This window comes from Pelophylax lessonae (genome assembly GCF_965119305.1).
Source record: "Pelophylax lessonae genome assembly, chromosome: 2".
NCBI classification, from domain to species: domain Eukaryota; kingdom Metazoa; phylum Chordata; class Amphibia; order Anura; family Ranidae; genus Pelophylax; species Pelophylax lessonae.
The window spans coordinates 617,538,236-617,561,241 of record NC_138769.1 but is presented as its reverse complement, the minus strand read 5'-3'; the positions used below and the strand labels follow the sequence as shown (position 1 = coordinate 617,561,241).

General features: G+C 43.3%; 1 protein-coding gene across 1 annotated transcript in view; it reads right to left on the bottom strand.

Annotated features, from left to right (window-relative positions):
- PARP4 (poly(ADP-ribose) polymerase family member 4) overlaps positions 1-23,006 on the bottom strand; it is a 351,198-nt gene that overhangs the window by 303,732 nt on the left and 24,460 nt on the right. The window contains exons 5-7 of the mRNA XM_082247633.1: positions 20,293-20,391; positions 16,609-16,758; positions 12,256-12,393 (exon numbers count right to left, since the gene is read on the bottom strand). Coding sequence (XP_082103759.1) covers positions 12,256-12,393; positions 16,609-16,758; positions 20,293-20,391 — 387 coding nt within the window. The remainder of the gene's footprint in view (positions 1-12,255; positions 12,394-16,608; positions 16,759-20,292; positions 20,392-23,006) is intronic.

The following is a 23,006-nucleotide window of genomic DNA, read 5'->3' as shown; positions in this document are numbered from 1 at the left end:
GCTTACTAGTCCTTAGATTGCCTTTCTTTTTTCAAAATTTTTCCCTTTATTTCCACCAGGCAATTCTGCCAGTAACATCAACCCAAGCCAAAGTTGGTGAAGCATGGTATACTTGGGCCAAATGTCGGCCGTTTCCTGTTGACCCGTGTGTACATCAGCCTGTCCACCAGCTTCTGTCAAACATGCATGCTGGAAAACCAGCATCTGATCGGCATCCGATCAATGCTGCTATCCAATTCCTGAGAGCGCTAACAGGTGTGTTCTTGTGGGGGGGGGGGGGGGGGGTTGAATGCCAGAACAAAATAGTACAGCAGAGAGAATGCTGTACTAACATTGCATGGTTAGTACAGCAAGAGCCTCGGTTCTGAATGAAGAAAAACCTGAAGCACGTACAAGATTTACCAGAGAAACAGAAATGCAAGGACGCAGAAGCCTTAGGCTAGGAAATTATTTTTTGTTCAGGCAAAAGGTGTTGGCCTGAGCACAGCTAATCATGAGATTGACTGACAGGCTGGAATCTTGTCACACCTAAACTTCCGAGTCCCGTGGGTCAAAGCAGGTTGTAGATTAGAGCTGCACGATTCTAGATAAAATGAGAATCACAATATTTTTGCTTAGAATAAAGATCATGATTCTCCGCGTAACATCATCTTTAACATTATACAAAAAAATTGGGCTAACTTTACTGTTTAGTTTTCTTTAATTCATTACAGTGTATTTTTTCCCCAAAAACTGAGTTTGAAAGACTTCTGCGTAAATACAGTGTGACATAAAAGATTTCAACGATCGCCCTTTTATTCTCCATGGTCTCTGCTTAAAAAAAAAAAAATATATATATATATATATAAATAAATAATGTTTGAGGGTTCTAAGTAACTTTCTAGCAAAAAATACTGATTTTAACTTGTAAACAACAAGTGTAAAAAAAAAAAGCTTAGTCTTTAAGAGGTTAAACTGCCCTCTCTTACAGACAGAAGTTCATTCCTTTGATCTAAAAGAACAAAAAGATACATTGTAATGCTGGCCGTGCACTATACGAAAAATCGTTCAAACTCATTTTCATCATGTTATCATATTATGACCGAATTTTGATCGAAAAAAATCATTCAAACGGACATAAATGAATCAGTTTTTTCTTCATTTTGTCACATATGCCAAGTGCAAACAGTTTGGGCGAGAAACAATTTAACCTTTCAGTTTATTGTTCGTTCGGCAGAATTTTCCAAACCATTCCTTCGATTTTTCAGCTCTGAAAAGTTAAAACTGATTTGCTTTTTGAACCAATAACAGGTTAAAAAAAAAACCGAACAGACGGACCAAATGACAGATTTTCTAAGGATATTTTGGCTAATGTATGGCCAGCATAAAGTATTGTGTTTATAGTTTATTTAGCAGCCTTAATGTTGATAATAAAAAAAAAAAAAAAAAACAGCTCTGACAAATGTTGAACAGCTGTGAGTGAGCAGAGAACAGCTCTGTAAGAATCCACGACATACTGTTTTAAGATTGTGAGGGGGGGGGGGGGGTGAATTGAGATTGTGATTTTTTAACGATTGATCATGCAGTTATAATGTAGATACATAGTAAGAGAGATTACACACATGATCTGTAAAAGCACCTCCCCTTCCTAGGGCCTTCCCTTAGAGCAGGCATGTCCAACATGCGGCCCAGAACCACAGGCATTGCGGCCCACTGCTCCCTGACAATTTTATCTTTTTTTGGTGGGGAGGAAGGAAGTCGAGTCAGGGGCACGGTCACAACAACTTCCAACTAACTGTAGGCAAAGGCTGCCTCGGAGAGGGGGGGGGGGGGTAGTGCCGCCGGTTTACAAACAGAGCGGGGATCTCCTGCTTACCCGGCGGCCTCAGTCATACCATGCCCTGCCTCCTGGACTGGCTCCTACGATAGACAGCACATTGGTGACATCTATTATAGAAGCCGGTCCAGGAGGCAGGACTGATCCCTGCTCTGTGTAATCCAGCGGCTCTCCTTTCTCTTCATTGCAGACTGCATTGGATGGGCACTCACTGGTGAGGCTGCATTGGATGGGCATGCACTGGTGAGGCTACATTGGATGGACACTGATCAGGCTGCATTGGATGGGCATGCATGGTGAGGCTGCATTGGATGGGCACTGATCAGGCTGCATTGGATGGGCATGCACTGGTGAGGCTGCATTGGATGGGCACTGATCAGGCTGCATTGGATGGGCATGCACTTGTGAGGCTGCATTGGATGGGCACTGATCAGGCTGCATTGGATGGGCACACACTGGTGAAGCTGCATTGTATGGGCATGCACTAGTGAGGCTGCATTGGATGGGCACTGGTGAGGCTGCATTGGATTGGGACGCACTGGTGAAGCTGCATTGGATGGGAACTGTTTAGGCTGCATTGGATGGGCACGCACTAGGCTGCAAGTGCCGTGTGATCTCCTAGCTGCCGCGGGAGACTTAGGATGTCTGCAGTCAGTGACAGAGCCGCTGCTTCCTGTATGATATGAAATGCACCCCTCCTTCGCCTGTGACAGGAGCCATACAGGAAGCAGCGGCTCTGTTCTCTACTGCAGCCACTGCTTCCTCCAGCAGTACCCGCATGACCAGCATTACCCACCAGCAGTAACTGTCAGCATTAACCACACCAGCAGTCTGCAAAAAATACCGGTAAGTAGAAAGGTATGTTCATTAGCCTGTGTAAATTGTTGCAATATGTTTTTTAATAACTAATTGTGTTTTGTCATAATATGTCATGTCCTTGTTCATACATGTATGAGTAAGGACATTACATTTTCTGGCTGCCTAATTCATATGTGCTAGAGGTGCAACTAACCCCCAGCACATAACTGTAAATATCCCAGCATGTGCAGTGTTTCTGACTCCTACCACCATCACCACTTCAAATCACGAAGTGGTCATGGTGGTTAGAGTGTTCCTTTAATATCTCTCAGAAGAACAAATCCTCTGTATACTGATTCCAGTATTCCGGATACAGTGCAGGAAGGGCACGGCGGCGTTTTATTACTTATATACCTTAACTATAGTATATATTTTATATGCGGCCCGAGAAAATTTCTCTACACTCAATGTGGCCCAGAGAAGCCAAAAGGTTGGACACCCATGCCTTAGAGGGAAACCCCCAGCTTCTTGAGGAACGGTCAATGAAAATTCTTCATCAAGAGAAGAATGAATATTGGAGTAAGAAACCCAGGGCTATAGCCTTTCAAATGTAGCTCTGCCCCCTAGAGGACTGCTGAATATAACTCTTTCTGGATTCCCCTGGGTTACCCGTAGCAACTGCTTGCAGAAACATATCACTAAGTACTTGGCTCAGTCAATGACCAGTCCAGGGGATGTTGTTTTGTAGTTTTATTTGGAACTGAGATAGGAGAAGGGATGAGTGGGATACGCCAAATAGTAACTATTCACAGTACTGAGGACATCTGACTTGAGGATGCGGCAAGGCCTCTGCTTCACTCTGCCACTGCAATGAAGATAGAATAAAATGTTCCTGCTTGTAATTATCTTCAGGGTTCTAATTTAGCACCCCCTTTCTATCTCACTGTGTGCTGAAACCTGGCCGCTGACTCTACACTCTGGAGTGGTCCTCTTCCTGGGCAGACCCCCCGGTCAAGTTCCTCTGTACTCCCGTACACTGTTTTTCCAGAGTCACCGTTGCCCTCAACTCCACCAGTCAGCTTCTCCTGGACCTCTGGATTCAGCCACGCACTCTAGTTCACTAGGCCGATCGCCTGTGACCACCATCCACTGCTGCAGAAGAGGAGACAGCCGTAACCCTCCTTCTGGGACCTGGCTTCCCGCCCAAAGACTCCTGCCTCATGTGCTCCTGGCTTTTATACCCTATCCCATAAAGCATCACTCTTGATGCCAAACCCATGGGATAGTACTAAAGCCTGTGTGTCATTGGCTGGGTTTCCTCCACTGGCCAACGTACCTCCCCATTGGAGGACACTCCCTCAGCCCAAATGCATCACACACTGAGCACATGGAACAGGCCTAACTACGAATCATGCTCCCCTGATAGGCAGAGGGCATCTATGTTTTGCCTGCTGCTCTCCTAAAAAGCAGGCAGAGCCAAAACCACTCTCCTACCTAGCACCTATCTAGGAGGGTGCTACATCCACCCACCACAAAACAGAGCCATGTCCCCATTGGCTCTGGGGCAGCCACCCCCCCTACAAAAATTCTATCAAAAATTTTACAAGGAGTATCCCACAAACCTGGAAAAGGGGGAAAAGGGAAAGACAAAATGTACAATCAATAATTTAGAGTGAAAAAATAGATATACTGTATCTCTGCTGTACAATATGATACATATCAGGTGCATTAACGTAATGCACCCCTCACCAAACAAAACTCCGTCTGGTGAGTAACATGGCATCCTAACTAACTACAAATCTACTTTGCTTGACAACCACTGTAAAGGTAAATATATTAGGCACTTCCGCAGTTTACACATGAAATAGTCACATTCTCTATCTTAATATGGTGAGAAGGCCCTCTCCGCAGAGGCGACCTTCTCACCCAACATCCCTGACTATAACTTGGTAGAAGATCCTTCCAGTGATCTTGACACGGAGTAATGTCTCAATCCTCCAAGGTGATGGCTGAATCCTGTCACTAACTATATAGCTTTTGTCGTACCCACCAGGTCGCGAAGACATGTGGAGTCCACTAGACTAGTGCCTGCAGTGTCCCTCACATCTGCAGCACTGAGGTAACATGTCTTCTCAACAGGACTTTTCCATGCTGGAGCCCGAGCAGCCTGCCTGACCTGGGGAAAGTTACAGTCCCTTCAGGGGCCCCTCGCATTAGGGCACCCCCCACCAAACAAACTTCAGGTTACCACCCTCTTCTGGGTAGCAACCCCACAAAAGTTCCATCTCTGGCCTGTTTGCCCAAACTATTCGACAGGGTGTTCTTTCAGTTACAGAGCAAAACGATCCTGGCCCGATGGCCCAAAGGATCTCCTTTATAGCACAGCCTCATTCTTGATAGAGTCCCTTTTTTTTTGGAAAGGTCTCTTTTCAAAAGTTGGAGGCTCGGCCCTCTCTGGTGGATCCACTCAGCAGTGGTACTTGCAGATTCCTCAACCCCTTTTTGCAAGAATAGAAGGGGAAGGGATATTGGAAATAGGGCTTGAGCTCTAGCAACAACAAGCTTGACCTTCGCTGTACACATTACAGCTGACGAACTCTAGCCAGCCTCACTAACATCAGCAGTCTTTAAATTTAACAGTAGTAGTCCGGATGGGGGAACTCTCATGATTTTCCCCTCTGTATCTCTTACTCGAATTGACAAGGCCTGGCCAGGTCCGTCTGGGCGGCGAACTTCTACCCGCTCTATGTAAATAACCCACCCATTGTTCCAGTTTGCCTTCACCGACTGGAAGGTCTTCCACAACTCCAGCTTGGACTGGATGTGGTGGGGTTTCGGGATAAAGAGAAAATCCCACACAGCCTCATCAAACCAAGCCTCTCTTCTGGCCTCAAATTCCAGCATAGGTGTAGTCATACCCATATTCTAAGACTACCTTCCGTTGCATCAGTCTTTGCATCCTGGAGAACCTCGGGAGGGTTTGTCGATTTCCTCTTCCAGGTGGGGGAATACAGGGTCTCCACCTTTTTGATGAGGGAGGCGTAGGCCTCATTTTGATCCCGAGCCCAGGCATAGCTCCGAGGTGGGGATAAATCTGGGACCTGGTTAGAGTAGGCCTCACAGAACCCCAGATTCTTGGCGCACTGTCCATGCACCATAGAATCTCTAGTCTCCTCATCAGGGGTGCCTAAACTGACTGGACTGCTCCGATCTTCTGACCCCCAGTCCCATTCAGTCTCTTCCTCCGATCTCCACACATCTAGTCCTTCCTCCAAGGATCCATAGCGATGTTGGAAACTGGGAGACCCCACATCGATAACCCCGGCCTCTTCCTCGCTGCTCACACTTGCAGCCCCGGTCACCATTGGCCATCTACTCCCCTCTGCCTTGATTGGAGCAGATCTGTTTTCTGCCACTGCAGCTGTCTGTACATCAGAAGGCCGCTCTCCGGCCCGCACTACCTGCATGCACACAGACTCGGAAATTCGGGTTTCTCTCACTTTGCCTACTGTAGCACTGGCAGATGGCATAGAGCCCAGTTCCGTTAACACTAAGCACAGCTCTTCCTCTACCCACAAAGAGTCCTGATTCCACAGCCGTCAGGACACGAGTGACCCCGCCACACTCAGTCTTCTGGGCCGACCTTCACTCCTCTCTGCCTGCAGCAGCAGATTGCTGCAGTGCCCGCACTGGCCCCACACTAGCATTCGCATGGTAACACTCAGACACTGACTACATACCAGGCCCAAGTGCTCCACGTCTCCTCCAGTGCACAATGCCAGTCCGCCATCGGGCACCATCCGCACCCCTGTATCCCACAGGGTCCATATTTGCTTTCCGATCTGCTCTACAGGCTCTCTGCCAACACATGGGATAGCCACCGTGTGTGCCGGCTCACTCCGGTACTCGCCATCTTGCTCCTCCACACACGTGTCTCCCTCTAAGAACCGCCCGAAAGGGGAAGTAATTTATGGGCTCCCTTTCTCTTTCCGGATTGGCTGTGTGTGAGCGGCATCTCCGCCCACGACTCCAGATTAGCGGTGGCTCCTCCGGCTAGGGAGATTTCTCCAGCGCGCACTTTCCTATGCGGTACACTAACCTTTTCAATGCCAGAACGGACGCTCATGGGGGCGCGCAGCATGGCGATCGCGGCAGCGCCATGTCTCGAGGACACGACACGACCCCGATCTTGGTGAAGGGCCAATGACGTGGCTCTTTACTCATGTGATCGGCTGTGTCCTATACCAGCCGGTTACATGTAAATGTGGAAGTGCCATTTTTAGCGCTCCTCGTCTAACACTGTCAGAGTGTGTGGCGAGGAGAGCCGATCAGTGGCTCCTCCTTAAAGGAGAGTCCAGGACAAGTAATCAGGGCACTGATCATCAGTGCCCTAATTACAGTAAAGCAAAAACACCAGTATCAGTAACACCAATCAGTGCCCACCAGTGACACCAATCAAGCCCCATTAGTGATGCCAGTCAGTGCCCATCAGTGCCTGCTCATCATTGCCTGCTCATCAGTGCCGCATATTAGTGCCAGCTATCAGTGCCGCATATTAGTGCCTCCTCATCAGTGCCACCTAATCAGTGCCCTTCAGTGCAACCTCATCAGTGCCCTTCAGTGCAACCTCATCAGTGCAGCCCATCAGTGCCGTCTCATCAGTGAAGGTGAAAAATTACTTATTTACAAAATTTACTGAAAAACTAAGAATAACTTTTGTTTTCAAAATGTGTCTTTTTTCTTTAGTAAAAAATAAAAAACCCAGTGGTGATTAAATACCAAAAGAAAGCTTTATTTGTGTGAGAAAACAAAAATGATACAAATTTCATTTGGGTACAGCATTGCATGACAACGCAATTGTCATTCAAAGTGTCACAGCATTGAAAGATGAAAATTGGCCTGGGCAGGAAGGGGTGAAAGTGCCCTGTATTGAAGTGGTTAAGGATGGGAATCCTCTTTTCGACACGAGAAGAAAAAAAGATTCCTTTAAATCTTCTCCCAAACTTCTTGAAAGTTGTCTCTAACTGCTGCAGTGGAAGGATCTTCAGGACTAAAAAAAAACAGGTGGTGATACTTTGTGATGACACTTGTAAATCAAGAAAAAACAACTTAACCTCAAGGACTTGTTGACATGATGTTGTAGGCAAACTTTGCTCAGGAAAGCAGTTCCATCCAATTTTCTTGTCTATCAGAGACATAGAACTAAAGAATTTGTTCAAGGCATAGACTGAGGTGTTTAGTCTGACCACTGGACCGTGGACGGTAGGCTAAGTAGATGACATAGTGCTTGTCTGAATGACAGAGGAAGAATACTTCCTAAAAAAAAGAAATATATATATATATTTTTCCCAGTCCAGAGCGGAGGAGAGCACCTCCGAAGAATAAAATGTGGCATTGATCCACCACAAAAAAAAACAAAAAAAACTCATCATGCGGGCTTTGGAGGATAAGATTTATATGGGTCTAAGGACATGTGGGCACAGGTAGAGGAAGAATCAGACCACCAAGAAGCTCCTTAGGGACCTTGTTTAGGGAAAACAAAGAGCAAGCAGCAATAAAGTTACTAAAATTATAGCGCAATGGTGGAAAGTCCAATGTCTTGTAGTTTTAGGGTCCCCGCCTCCCCCCCAATAAAGATAAACCCCCTGATCACCCCCAGTTAACTCCTTCATAGCCCTGTCACAGTGTCACTTTTATAGTGTACAGTTTTTTTTCTGATCACTATTATTAGTGTCACAGGTGACATTAATTAGTGTTAGGGTCAGTCTAAGATTGCGCAGATCCCCAGCGCATAGTTAGAAATAACCCCTTGATTACCACATACACACACACACATACACTTCCATTACTACTATAGTGTTTGAACAAATCAATATCTGATCTGATCAGAACCATACTAGCGTCCCCGTAGTTTAGGGTTCCCAAAACGCGGTGTTTGCACGATCAGCACTGATTCCTGCCAGCACCTGCGTTTAACCTCTCTGCGCAGCCCACCCCACAAGACCCAGGCAAGTGTCGTAATCAATAGATTACGGTCACTTACGAAAAAACACAAAACACACAAAACCGCTGTGTTAGCAGAGTCAGGCCTGATCCCTGCTAGCATTAGCAGTTTTTTTTTGGTAGCGGTTGAAATAGTCCTTGACAACCAAGTGCTTTATTTACCTGTGAGTCACACTACTGTACCGGTAAATTTAGTTGCTAAAATATCCAAACGGTGGTACAGTAGTGCAGAGGCTTACAGTATACTGACCATGTCAGATGAGAGCGATGGGGAAGCCTCACTGGCAGAATCAGGGTCAGTATACGAACCTCAAGAGAGCAGCGGCTCCCTGACAGACAGCTCTGACGATGGATGGGTCCCTGTTAGAACCAGGCGTACCCGACCACATTCTGGAGTTGAAGAGGTGCAGAGATCGCAGCGTGCTCGTATGGAGCAGAGTGTCGTTACTGACACTGGAACCTTCTTCCATCTGCTTTGGAGTTGTCCCCAGCTCCAGGTTTTTTGGCAGCAGGTGGTCAGCTTCCTCCATGACAAAATGGGATCCCCCCAACAGCTTGCCCCTAAGCAATGTATTCTTAGCGTCTACCCGGACGAAGATATGGATAAATTATGGATAAGTAGGTTTAGGGTCCCCGCCACCCCCCCCTCCCCAATAAAGAAACCCCCTGATCACCCCCAGTTAACCCCTTCATTGCCCTGTCACTGTGTCACTTTTATAGTGTACAGTTTTTTGGCAGCAGGTGGTCACCTTGCAGTATACTGAGCATGTCAGATGAGAGTGATGGGGAAGCCTCACTGGCAGAATCAGGGTCAGTATACGAAGCTCAAGAGAGTACCTCGCTGGTACAAAAAAAGTGTCTGTTTATTTATTTCAATTGGCTAGTCTGAACGCTTTTGCTATACAAAGCGTCAGGACGAACCGGATCCTTCCGAGAATTCCAGGAAGAGATCATCAATGCCTACCTGTACCCAGGAGGTGTTCCTGCCCAACTTCCCCTTCCAGATGCAGTGAGCCGGCTGCATGAGAGGCATTTTTCACATGTCCTCCCGAGTACCCCTACCCAAAGATACCCCCAAAGAAGAGGTCGTGTCTGTCGCAAGCGCGGATTTAGGAGTGACACCCATTATTATTGTCCCACCTGTCCTGACCAACCTGGTCTCTGCAACTGGGAATGTTTCGAGCGCTACCACACACTAGTGGAGTATCAGTGTAGGGTACAGCACAACATAGTGTAGGGCACACTAACACAGGGTCTCAAAAGATGTTCGATGGCTATCAACATTTTGAGAGACCCTAACCTGGAAAGTTGCAGTTCAGAAAAAAAAAGTGTAAAAAAAAAATAAATAATATAAAAAAAAGGTACAAAAAAAAAAAAACAAAAAAAAATATAAAATAAAAAAAGCCAAAAACAGTTGTCGTCTCAGTTATTTTTATGTTCTTCTACTCTTCCTACTGTACTTTTACTGTACTTTGTTTTTCATTCTTTTGTTAACATGTTTGCCTTGCAGGTACTCATCGGCTGCCACACTGATTTTATACATTCTGACACAAACAGTGTTTGCGCTCAGCATATATGGATACCTCTGATGGCAGCGCTGTGGTAGGTTGATTTCACCACTGCAGTTAAAATACCTTTAGGTATACGTGGAATAATGTCATGTATACCCGCCATTAAGAAGTGGGTTTGGATGTTTGGGCGGTTAATGGTGTGTATACTACACAATTTTTCTGCGGAGATTTCTGTTCGGTTCTCTTTTTTTCGTTCAGCCCACAGGCTGCATGAAAAAAGAAAAAAAAACCTACACCATATGCCAAACAAGGACCAGCAATGTACTGGTAAGTTGCTGGACTTTGAGTGGTTATACCAGGATGATGCCTGCAGATTTAGGCATCATCTTGGTATCGTTTTTTACAGCCAGCAGTCGGCTTACATGTAAAAGCAATCCTAGTGGATAATTACAAAATTAAAAAAAAAAAATGCATAAAATAAAAAAAAAAAACTTGCATTTCTGGTGCGACTCCAGTGAAGTCTATTACACGCAAAACACAGTCTGCTACAAGTAAAAAGTCCCTAACACTTTCCAGAAATGCAATGGCTGAAAAATAAATAGATAACGTGTCCCATAGGAAACCATGTTAAATGAAATGTAGTGCGTTTTGCAAAACGCACTAAAAACGCATAGGCGTGCACATAGGGTAACTACTTGAAACAGAACTGAGGACTTTTTTCAGGGGTGGCTATTGTTTGCTTTTCTGCCAGAAACAGGTATGTGGCCAACTTTTGTTAGTATGAAAAAAGAGACTAATGAAGAGCCTTAGGAATTAATAAATGAAATCAGGTCTAGTGTATTCAGAATATTCTGGACCAAAGCACTTGTAATTTTGGACAAAACCATTGCCATCATCACGTAGACGGCATCCCCTGAAACATCTATCATTGTAATTTGGGTTAGCCAGAGCTATCCGAGCTGGGCCTCAATACCACTAAAAGAGAACTTTGTGCGCAGTCTCTAGGATAGATGTATTAAAAGAACATTTTGCTACTCTTAGCCAGATTTTGCTCCAGTCTTCAAATTCCATAGGGGCCGTAAGGTCTTGTTTGCATTTCATAACATATGACATATGAGAGAGCGAAAGGAGGACCCCTGAGTATTTAATGTAGAGTATAAAATCTATAGAAATCTGGTTGACTCAGGGGAGTGGAGACAGATATGTTCAAAAAACATTTTTGTGTATGGAAAATCAGAATGCTTTTGCAAAGTCATAATCCAGTGTTCGAGTTTTAAATAGTGAAAATGGTCTGAGTTGGGTGTATTTTGAGATTATGTAAAGAGGTCTAGATGGGAGAGATGAAAAAGTAAAAAAATGGATGGACATGCATAAAACCATGTGTAGTCTATCATGCAAAAGACCTTGCCTGTTCCATACCTGGGGAAAAGAGCAGAATATTAAGTACTGGCAAAAAGGTAAAAAGTTAATGTCAAAATACCAAGGAATGGCGCCCAAAAAAATAAAAAATAAAAACATGTGGAAATAAAGTGGCGCTAACAGTGCTTATAAGTTTGTGCCAATAGATACAATATAGTTTAAAACAACTTATCATAAACCATAATGAATGATGCAAAAAAAAATCAATCCAAAGCAATGACAATCAATGCAAATAAATAAAGAAAAAGTAAAATGTGATAAATCCCAACACCAGAATGTCTGTTTCTATAGGGGAGTATCTTTCACCACAGGTGCTCAAAGGGTAGGTGGCAACTCACCAGAGGTGTCTAACCCCTTTTTACAGGATGGTTATTTTTTAATATAATTATATAAAAAAGTGCGGAAACTTTTTTAAGACCCCTCGTACAATCGACCAAGGCAGTGCGGATGGTCCCTGCCACACGCCTTGTGCAACATCATGCAAATACCAAAGATATTCTCCTGTAAAGGATAAAGAAAGTTGCTTGTATCACACTATGGTAGGGGAGGATGTTTGTGGTCTTTATACCAGGGTCCCAAGGACATATGGACAAATTTTACCAGATTTTATTCTTCAAACTGCACATATTTATATGAGCTAAACATGTATTATAGTAATGCAAACATTGCTGTTGTGTTTGATAACAACAATTATAGTGGTCAGCTTACATCATTGAGGCTGATATTTTCTACTGGAACTGACAGTACAGACGTAAGATGTCCTTGAGCTTCTGTCCAAATGAATTCAACAAATCCACCGACTTCTGGGGACAGCTGTGTGACAGTCAAGGCTTCTCCCAGCAGCACCTTTTGTTTTGATGACAAAACAGAAATGTTACCTATTAAGTAGATTCTAACATGACCCTCTTTGTCAGAATTCATTATGGCCAACTCAAAACCAAGTTCTCCAGCAGAATCAGCAGCAGCAAACTTCTTCCCCAGAAAAGAGAGCACCTATAGTTGCCTGCCTGAAATGTGATCATCTGCTCAAGCACCCCATTGTACTGACTCTACTATACAAATGTCAAATTATCTGCTGTATTTCAGCCAGACCAGAAGCAGAGACTATTAGGCAAGTATTCATATGGTCTAACAGTTTAACCGTAGCTGGCCATAGCTTCTTGAGTATGTATCTGAATTGTAGGACAGAAGAAGTATCTCTTTCCTACTGTAGCACTGCCCCCTAGAGGACTGCTGAATATAACTCTTTCTGGATTCCCCTTGGTTACCCGTAGCAACTGCTTGCAGAAACCTATCACTTTAAGTACTTGGCTCAGTCAATGATCAGTCCAGGGGATGTTTTGTAGTTTTTTTTTTTAAACTGGGATAGGAGAAGGGATAAGTGGGATACTCCAACTAGTAACTATTCACAGTACTGAGGACATCTGACTTGAGGATGCGGCAAGGCCGCTGCTTCACTTTGCTACTGGAATGAAGATAGAATAAATGTTCCTGCTTGCAATTATCTTCAGGGTTCTAACTTGGCACCCCTCTCTCTCTCACTGTGTGCTGACACCCATCCACTCACTCTACACTCTGGAGTGGTCCCCTTCCTAGGCAGATGCCCAGGCAAGTTCCTCTGTACTTACGGACACTGTTTTTCCAGAGTCACCAATGCCCTCAACTCCACCAGTCAGCTTCTCCTGGACCTCTGGATTCAGCCACACACTCTGGTTCACTAGGCTAACCGCCTGTGACCACCATCCACTGCTGCAGAAGAGGAGACAGCCGTCACCCTCCTTCTGGGACCTGGCTTCCCCCCTGTGCTCCTGGCTTTTATACCCTATCCCATAATGCATCACTCTCAATGCCAAACCCATGGGATAGTACCAAAGCCTGTGTGTCATTGGCTGGGTTTCCTCCACTGTCCAATGTGCCTCCCCATTGGACACAGTGGGGACACTCCCTCAGCCCAATGCATCACACACTGAGCACATGGAACAGGCCTAACTACGAATCATGCTCCCCTGATAGGCAGAGGGCATCTATGTTTTGCCTGTTGCTCTCCTGATAAGCAGGCAGAGCCAAAACGCCTCTCCTACCTAGCACCTATCTAGGAGGGTGCTGCACTAATATTTCACATGCACAGTGGCATAAAAGGAAGGTCTGTGCTACTGTATGTATATAGTGGACACTTTGCTGTATATTATTAGGTGAACCTCTTTATTAAAAAATTGTTTTTTTTGCAGCTCCAGTTACCTTCGTTAACTGCTATCCTTTCTGCTCTGAAATTCTCTAGTTCTAGGCATCCAATGGTCCATAAGTAGTTAAAGGTCTGTTTGTATGCAGATATTTCTTAACCTTAAACTCATCAATCTACTCCTGACAGAGCCATAATCTATTTTTCTCTCCAGAAGGTTACACAGTTACATGGTTAGTCAGGACTAAAAAAAAAGGCCATCTAGTTCAACCAATAGAAAAAAATAAACATATAGAATAAATAGGAAACCTTAATATACAGAATTGTATACCCATAGTTGATCAAGAGGAAACCAAACAAAAGAACAACACTATATGGGCTGGTTCACATCAGATGTAATCCAGGGCATTTTTATTCTGCATCAAAAATGCATGGACAGCGTTAAACATAGATTCCTATGACCTTAGTTTACACCAGTGCAGTGTTTTCCAGTGCAGTCAACAAAAGTAGAATGTACAGCATTTTTTCTGTATGGAACCCATCTGGAACGTGGCAAAACACATAATAAAAAACGCACTGGAATGCACGTCATCAATTTAGATGAAGAAAAAAAAAAAAAAAAGCAGGGAAAGGAAATCACACCAGAATGCATCAAAAAAAGATCTCTCAGGAGGCAATTGGATATTCCCTGGATCAACAATCTTTTGTGTTATGTAAATGTTAACATCCGGATATATTTTATGTTTAGAAATGCATCCAGCCCTTTTCTTAAACAATCTATGGATTTGGCCAGAACTAGCTCTTGAGAGATCCTATTTCCCATTTTCATAGCTCTTATTGCAAAGAAGCCTTTCCATATGTGGAAGTTAAATGTTTTTTCTTCCAAAAGTAAAGAGTGCCCCCTTGCCCTTTGTAATGACCTCATTGAGTGAAAAACTATATACCAAGTTCACTATTTGGACCACTTATGTATTTTTACATGTTGATCATATCCCCCCTTGAACACCTCTTCTCAAGAGAGAATAAATTCAGTTCAACTAATCCTTCATGCCCATTAAGGTGTTTGGTTTCCCTTTTCTACACGCTCTTTAGCTTCACCTGGGTAGTGCAATCTCTGTTCTGTGATCATTTGCATTTATTTATTCTAGTGCCTGAGAAGCAGTGGTGTGTACAGTAGATATAAAAAGTCTACACACCCCTGTTAAAATGTCAGGTTTCTGTGATGTAAAAAAATGAGACAAAGATAAATAATTTCAGAACTTTTTCTACCTTTAATGTGATCTATGATCTGTACAACTCAGTTGAACAACAAACTGAAATATTTTAGGTGGAGGGAAGTAAAACAAAAAAACTAAAATGTGGTTGCATAAGTGTGCACACCCTTTAAACTAATACTTTGTTGATGCGTCCTTTCATTCTTTTTTTTACAGCACCCAGTCTTTTTGCGTATGAGTCAATCAGCATAGCACATCTTGACTTGGCAATATTTCCCAACTCTTCTTTGCAAAAACACTACAAATCTGTCAGATTGCAATGGCATCTCCTGTGCACAGCCCTCTTCAGATCACCCCAAAGATTTCCAATCTGATTTAGGTCTGGGCCATTCCAAAACTTTAATCTTCTTCTGGTGAAGCTATTCCTTTGTTGATTTCGATGTATGCTTTTGGTCGTTGTCATCCTGAAAGATAAAGTTCCTCTTCATGTTCAGCTTTCTAGCAGAAGCCTGAAGGTTTTGTGCCAATATTGAATGGTATTTGGAACTGTTCGTAATTCCCTATACCTTGACTAAGGCCCCTGTTACAGCTGAAGAAAACAGTCCAAAGCATGATGCTGCCACCACCATGCTTCACTATGGGTATGATGTTCTTTTGGTGATGTGCAGTGTTGTTTTGTGCCAAACATATCTTTTGTAATTACAGCCAAAAAGTTCAATCTTGGTTTCATCAGACCATAGCACATTTTCCCTCATACTTTTGGGAGACTTCAGATGTGTTTTTGCAAAATTTAGCAGGTCTTGGATGTTTTTCTTTGTAAGAAAAGGCTTTCATCTTGCCACTCTACGCCGTAGCCCAGACATATGAAGAATAGAGGAGATTGTTGTCACATGTACTACACAGCCAGTACATGCCAGATATTCTTGCAGCTCATTTGGTGTTGCAGTAGGCCTCTTGGCAACCTCCCTGACCAACTTTTCTTCTTGTCTTTTCATCAACTTTGGATCCAGTTCTTGGTAATGTCACTGTTGTGCCATATTGTCTCCACTTGATGATGACTGTCCTCACTGTGTACCAGGGTATATCTAATGCCTTGGAATTTCTTTTGTACCCTTTTCCTGACTGATACCTTTTAATAATGAGATCTCTCTGATGCTTTGGAAGCGCTCTGCGGACCATGGCTTTTGCTGTAGGATGCCCCTCTAAACACCCCCCCTAAAAAAAAAAGGTTTGTTTGTTTTTTTTTTAAACCGAGTTGTACAGTTTATAGGTTACATTAAAAGGTGTAAAAAGTTCTGAAATGACTTAGCTTAGTCTCATTTTTTTACCTCACAGAAACCAGGCATTTTAACAGGGGTGTGTAGTCTTTTTATATCCATTATAAATATGTCCAGCATTATGCTTCTCTTCTTGTGAGTAATTTAACTGAATAACCTTTTCTCCCCTTTCAACAGAGTTAAAGGGTTTGGGGGGGGGGGGGGGTTATAATGCTGGTCAGTTTTTTCTTCCTTCTGTGTACCATTGAGGGGATATCCCCTCACTATCCCTGTATTTTCTCTTCACATTCATTTGCCTGGAGTTTAAGGACTGCTCTATATTAAAGGAGGAACTTTAAAAATGTTAAAAAATGTATTTATGCAGATACTTTAAGACACACAAAGCCAGTACCTTTTGCAGAGGCTGGGAAGCCAATAGCTCAGCTTCAGGTTCAATTTTATTAATCTGTGTGAATCCTTTGTTTTTCAGATCATTCATTCGCTGTTCATATTTATTGCAGGCCTTCACACTAGAATCAACCAGGTTATAGCTAAACTCTTTCTGTATTGAAAAAAAGAAAAAAAAAAAAAACATAGAACACACAATAAGACTTTGTGGTAAGAATGTAGCATGATTAGCATGGAGTCAATTTCCTTCCTTCTCTGCTCAAATGTATGCAGTATAAAACATTGTGCACTATAGAACATGACTCCTTCAGCACTTCTTACAAGTGTGTGTGTTTTAAAGGAGGAGCTATGGTATTTTTCATTATTTTACCCTCTTTATGAAAAATATCCAAATATATAAATAGAATATATAATAAATCTAAAAATATAATTTATTTATCAATTTAGGTCAATATGTAATCTGCTACATGTTTTTGGTAAAAAAAAATCCCAATAAGCATAGATTGATTGGTTTGTGCAAAAGTTAGAGTGTCTACAAACTATGGAATACAACTATATTTTTTTATTCTTTTTACTAGTAATGGCGGCGATCAGTGATTTTTAGTGGGACTGCAACATTGCGACTGACAAATCTTACACTAAGTGACACTTTCTGGGGACCAGTGACATCAATACAGTGATCAGTGCTAAAAAAATGTACTGTCACTGTACTAATGACACTGGCAGGGAAGGGGTTAACATCAGGGGAGAATAAAGGGTTAAACATGCTTCTTGGGAGTGCTTTCTAACAGTGTGGGCAATGCCAGAGATCCATGATCCTGCTTAGCAGAAACACAATATCTCCATCTTCCCCTCTCACAGAATGGCGGTCTGCCTAGTCTACATAGACAGACCGCCATCCTGCCTCTCCTGAGAATGATTGCAGGGTGCCGGCGAAAAATGGGTCCGCCCGACCCACCGATTGGCTCCCGCTGTGTCCAATCACAGAGGAAGCACTTCACTGGCGGTGCGTGCGCATGCCACAGTGCACAAAATCACTTACAGGTAAGTCATTTCACGCAGGGGGGCTGCCCTGCAGCAGTCTATCTGCGTGGGGTGGTCCAGAAATGGTTAATGGAGAATTGCTTGAAAAAGAAGCTTGGGAATCAAAAAAAAAAAAAAAACATTTTTTACACACCTAGTTAGATGCAGCATCGATATATGCTGCATCTGTCCCCTGCTGGCTCTAAGCCTAAGAACTGAGCTATTAAACACCGTTGATCTCGGTCTTCAGTCTGCAGAGAGCAGCTTCCTGTGATGGGGGAATAATGCTGCTGCGCAGCTATTGAATTCAAAGCAGCATCGTCCCTCATGTAGGCTTTCCTTCTCATCAAGATGTTGTAGGGGGCATGGTTATCAGCAATGTCACTGCTGATTCATAACCCTGTAGTTCAGCGGTCTCCAAACTGCGGCCCTTTGCTTGCCTTTAACCGGCCCTTGGGGTACTGCTCCATCCACTGACATCAACAATGGGGAATAGTTCCTGTTGCTGACACCAACAATGGGGCATTATTCCTCCCACTGATAACGATGGGGCACAATTCTTTCCACTGACAACAGCAACGGGGCATGATTCCTTGTGCTGACACCAATGATAGGGCAGACTTTCTTCAAATGACACCAACGATGGGGCAATATTCCTCCAATGACACCAAAAGTACGGCATTGTTTGCTCCCACTGGACACTAGGACATTTTCTACTCTCATTGGCTCTAGTCTGGCCTACCTGAGTCTGAAGGACAGTAAACTGGCCCTTCATTTAAAAAGTTTGGAGACCTCTGCTATAGCTCATCAACCCACAACTACCCACACCTAGTCCTGCCCACTGCTTTTTGAATTGAAATAACTGGTTATGCTGCTGAAACCCACTTTTGACTGCAATGTCTGGGAGGGGGAGAATGAGACACAAATGAGGGTAGATCTGGCCAATTAAAGGGGGGGGGGGGGTTATACAATTTTTTTTTTATTTTGAATTACATACTAAGTTAAACTTAAAATGGTCCTAAAGTCTAAATGTTTTTACCTTAAAGTAGTTGTTAAAGCATTTTTTTTAATAAAAAAACAAACATGTTATACTTTCCATTGCACCGAGTGGCCCGAACCTCCTTTTCTGGTGTCCCCCGCCGACACTCTAGGCTCCTCGACTTTTTTGTGTGCCCCCCATAACAAGATGCTTGCTACAGGGGCACACCCAGGGGCTTGATAACAAGCGAGGCTGTTGATATCTACCCCTGCTCACATGACTTGATTGGCAGCAGCAGGAGCCAATGGCAGAGCAGAGAGAGTGGAGAAACACTACAGATGGGCACAGCATTGGATCAAGATAGGCAAGTGTACAAGGGGGCGAGTGGGCAATACAAACACTGGGATATTTTTCACCACAATGCAGGGATTGCATTAAGGTAAAAAATGTCCAGGATTTTTTAACCACTTTAAAGCATTCTCTGCATTACAGCAAAAACACCCCACTAATTGTTCTCTTCCATCCCTAAACACTTACCTTACTCATCTGACCAATCCAGTGCTGTCCTTGCTGCAGCGCCACTTCTCTCTCTTTTGCTGGTTTTACAGGAGACTCAGAGCAGTTGGAGCCATTGGCTACTGCTGCTATCAGTCACACAAACTCCTGTGAAAAGAGAGTGGAGGCGTCGCTTGTCGGTGCTGCGTGTGTCTATGTGTGCCCTGCTCGGGGGTGTGCGCATACGGGTGCCCCCTTAACATCCAGCTTGTTAAGGGGGCACTCAGAGGAAGAAGGAGCAGACAGTGCTGGCAGGGGAGTGTGAAAGAGGAGGTAGGCTACTGCTCTGTGCGATATCATTGCACAGAACATGCAAGTATAACCTCTTTTTTCATTTTAACACACAAAAATAAAATTAACCTTTAGTATCACTTTCCTAACAAAAGTTTTATACATCCTCTGTAATGCCCTCTGTTGGATAGCACAATAAAACATTTTGAAAGGATTGATCTATTTGTATACCTCCTTTCAGAACCAAGAGGTGCCTGGGGTGTCCTACAGAACGTGTCATATAGCGTTCCCCAGTTTCCATCTCTATTATCTTGAAGTAATTAGTGAACATACATGACTGTCTGCTCCCTTCTGAGAATAGTTAGATGCAACTCCTCACCAGAATTCACAAATATATTTGACACAATCATATGGCGCTCAATTGGCATTACTTTTTTCCAAGAACTGTTCAATGAGCAAAAATGCAAGAGTTTTGCTCAATTTCAAGAGGAATAAGATGTTCTGTGTAAATTCTACTTCAGTTTTCTTTAATTACAATGCACAATCAAAACCCAATCTGGCACACAAAAACCAAATTTTCTCACCCAGAATTGGAGAATCTCCTGTTACAGAAGGAGAACACCAAATTAGTCTCCATGGATTACTCACCCTTATTATCGGTTAAACTATTACAAAATAAGGCTAAGGATCAATGACACAAATCCACAGTCCTGTGACTCGTACATGTGTGAGTAAACACTAATGTGTGTGAAAAGGAGTCCCAAGCTTTTTCCACACAAGCCCTTAGCAGTCGGCTTCTATAACTGGCCCAACGTTCTAGCGTACAAATAAAAGGTAATCAAAAGAAAGCAGCAATACTAGAATTTTCAATTTTCTGAGCATTATGATGAAGTACTAAACCTGAGACGTTCCTGGTATCCCACACACTGTAGATATTTTAAATGGAAAGGGACACTGTTCAGTAAAACAGAGTATTTCCACAATGGCCATCTCTTCATCCTAAAATGATGACACAAAATGAATACATAAACATAATAATTATATCTCATACTTTAATTTCACAGAGTCAACATTAAGAACTACTTCTCCACTCCAGTAACTGCTTATGTTTGAACCTGTCCTGAAAATGAACTGTTGATCTGATCTTTGGCTTTTTTGTTGAAGACATTTTGCAGCTTATCCAAGCCACGTCTCCACTAACGAGTGTTAGGAAAATACCTCAGCATTTACATCCACAAAGGTAGCACCCACACCCTAATCCAATCACCATGGAAAGGCAGATGTTATTGACCAAGAACAGGATGGGGAGGTATGAAAATTCTGGAATTATCCTGTTCTAGTTACATAATTCCATCCTTGCTGTCAAGAAGGCTTCATAAGCATTAATTCTTAAATTTACATGGCTGAAGGTGTGAATCATCAAAATACCAGGGTAGAGATGTTAAAATGTCAGAATGTGGATGACATATGTTGCTGAAGGACCTCACGCTGTTCAATTATGTTTTTTCTTCCGGTTTGATGTAGATGCCCTCTTTCATGCCTCTGTTCTCAAAAGGATGTCACTTGACTCTTGACCTGTAAAATTACCCCTCCTATGATGAGCCATTTATTTGTTGAGAGGTTGTTTTGTCTCCCCAATATACAGGTCTTGCCATTCCTCACTACACTGTACTCAATATAGTGAGTTTGCTTGTGTATGGATGTTGGGTCTTGGATGTACAAGCTTCTGTCTCAGTGCATTAAAAAAAAAAATTTCTGACACTCAACCTACAAATGACGACAATATGTAATATTGTGTAATGCTTCTTTCCTTCTGTTCATGTGTTTCTGCTTGACATTGTGAATGGGTCTAGGTAACTCATTCAAAGCACTCCTGAGATGACTGTGTTTTGTCTATAGACTTTGTGCTTGTTACCATCTCGGCCTAATGTTACAGAGTTACAATAACCCATGGTTTGTGTTCCAGTGGTTGGTGGGAGTCAAAAATCAGATACTGGTCTGTGTGGGTACGTTTCCTATAGTTCTCATTGTTCCAGTCAATCACCTCCTTGACATGTAACATAGAGTCCAAAAAGGGCAATATGTTATTCTGTGCCTCTTCTCATGTAAATTTGAGGTTAAAAGCCAGTGAGTTCATGTTCATGTATTTACTTATCGCTTGTATTTCTGATTTTATAATGCTTACAAAAATATTGGCTATATACCCGAACTAACAACTCAGTGTTATTTCGCTGAAAAGTAAAAAAACTGACTGGAGGGTATTAGCAAGAATTTGACAAAAATGGGTTTTCCAGCAGTAGGTCCCATAAAGAAACCAGAATGCAAAAGCAGTAGGTTTTGGCTCACTGGCTCAATGAAGAGGACTGGAGCTGCCCTACCCTGCGAAACCCACAGGAGGCACAAAACATTGCTGCTGATCAGAGGCAAGTTGAAGGGGGTGTCTGTGATATGGGGAGGACAAGGGAAGCAGTTACAGGTAACAAGGTGGGAAATCTGAGTAACTCCACCATCCTGGACCACATCTGAAAACAGGAGGGGGAGTAGAAAGCAGGGCCGAATGCTGGATTATAAAGAAACAAGGTGAGAGGTTTGCTCGGTGATTGTATAAAATTGTTGAATATCTGCGCTCTCAAAGATTAGCAGCCAGCATTAACCACAATGTGATAAAAAACTATAGACAAAAAATGCAGCGCTCATAGAATAACATATGGTGTAAATGAATATATGAAAGTCCACTTCAAGCTGTCGAAATGAGTTGTATAGTCCACCGACAACACCCTTAACGTGTGACACGGTGCTCGGTGATTGTAACCCTGCAGAATATTTATGTGCTTCCCAAACCTGCATGGTGCATTTTAATATAGGACTACACATGGACAGCCTATATGCCAAGTTAATCAATGGTAGATTATGAATTTATATCGAATCCCATTCCATAACCTCTAGGGGCAGTGCTGTATCTTGGCCTAGGCCAACAAGGCCCAGGCCTAGGGCAGCACTTTGCAGGGGGGCAGCAAAAAAGCTGCACCATTAACGAGAGAAAAAAACAGCCTCCTCCCGGCTCCCCCACTAAAAAGGGTCCCTGCCGTCTTGTGCTACACTTTTAGTATAGTGCCAGTCTTATAGGGTGAATTGGGCTGGAGGGCAGGGTCCAGGAGGCAAATCAGTCTGGCACCCCCATAAAGCGGTCACACCGCTAGCTCCTGGTATGATATGATGGTATGATGATGGGCACTGCTGAGGCTGACCTTCTGGGAACTGATGAGGCTACACTGATGGGCACTGATAGACTGTGGTTGTGGTCTGTGGTCTACAGATGACAGGGTGGGTCATAAACAGGAAGAGGTGTGGCCTTTACAGGAAGGGGTGGGTCATATGTAAATTAGGGGGTGCACAAGTTTAGTCAGGCCTAGGGCAGCACAAAACCTAAATACACCACTGTCTAGGGGCACCCAAATAGGGGATTCAAAAAGTAGCATGGAACTTATGAATATAAAGACAACTGGGCCACTCGATAATATTTTGAGATGTTCAGTAGTCCTAATCCACCCATGAGCATTGGTCAAAAGAGAGTTTCCCGCTTCCGTCTAGGTTTTCTATTACTCCAAAAAAAA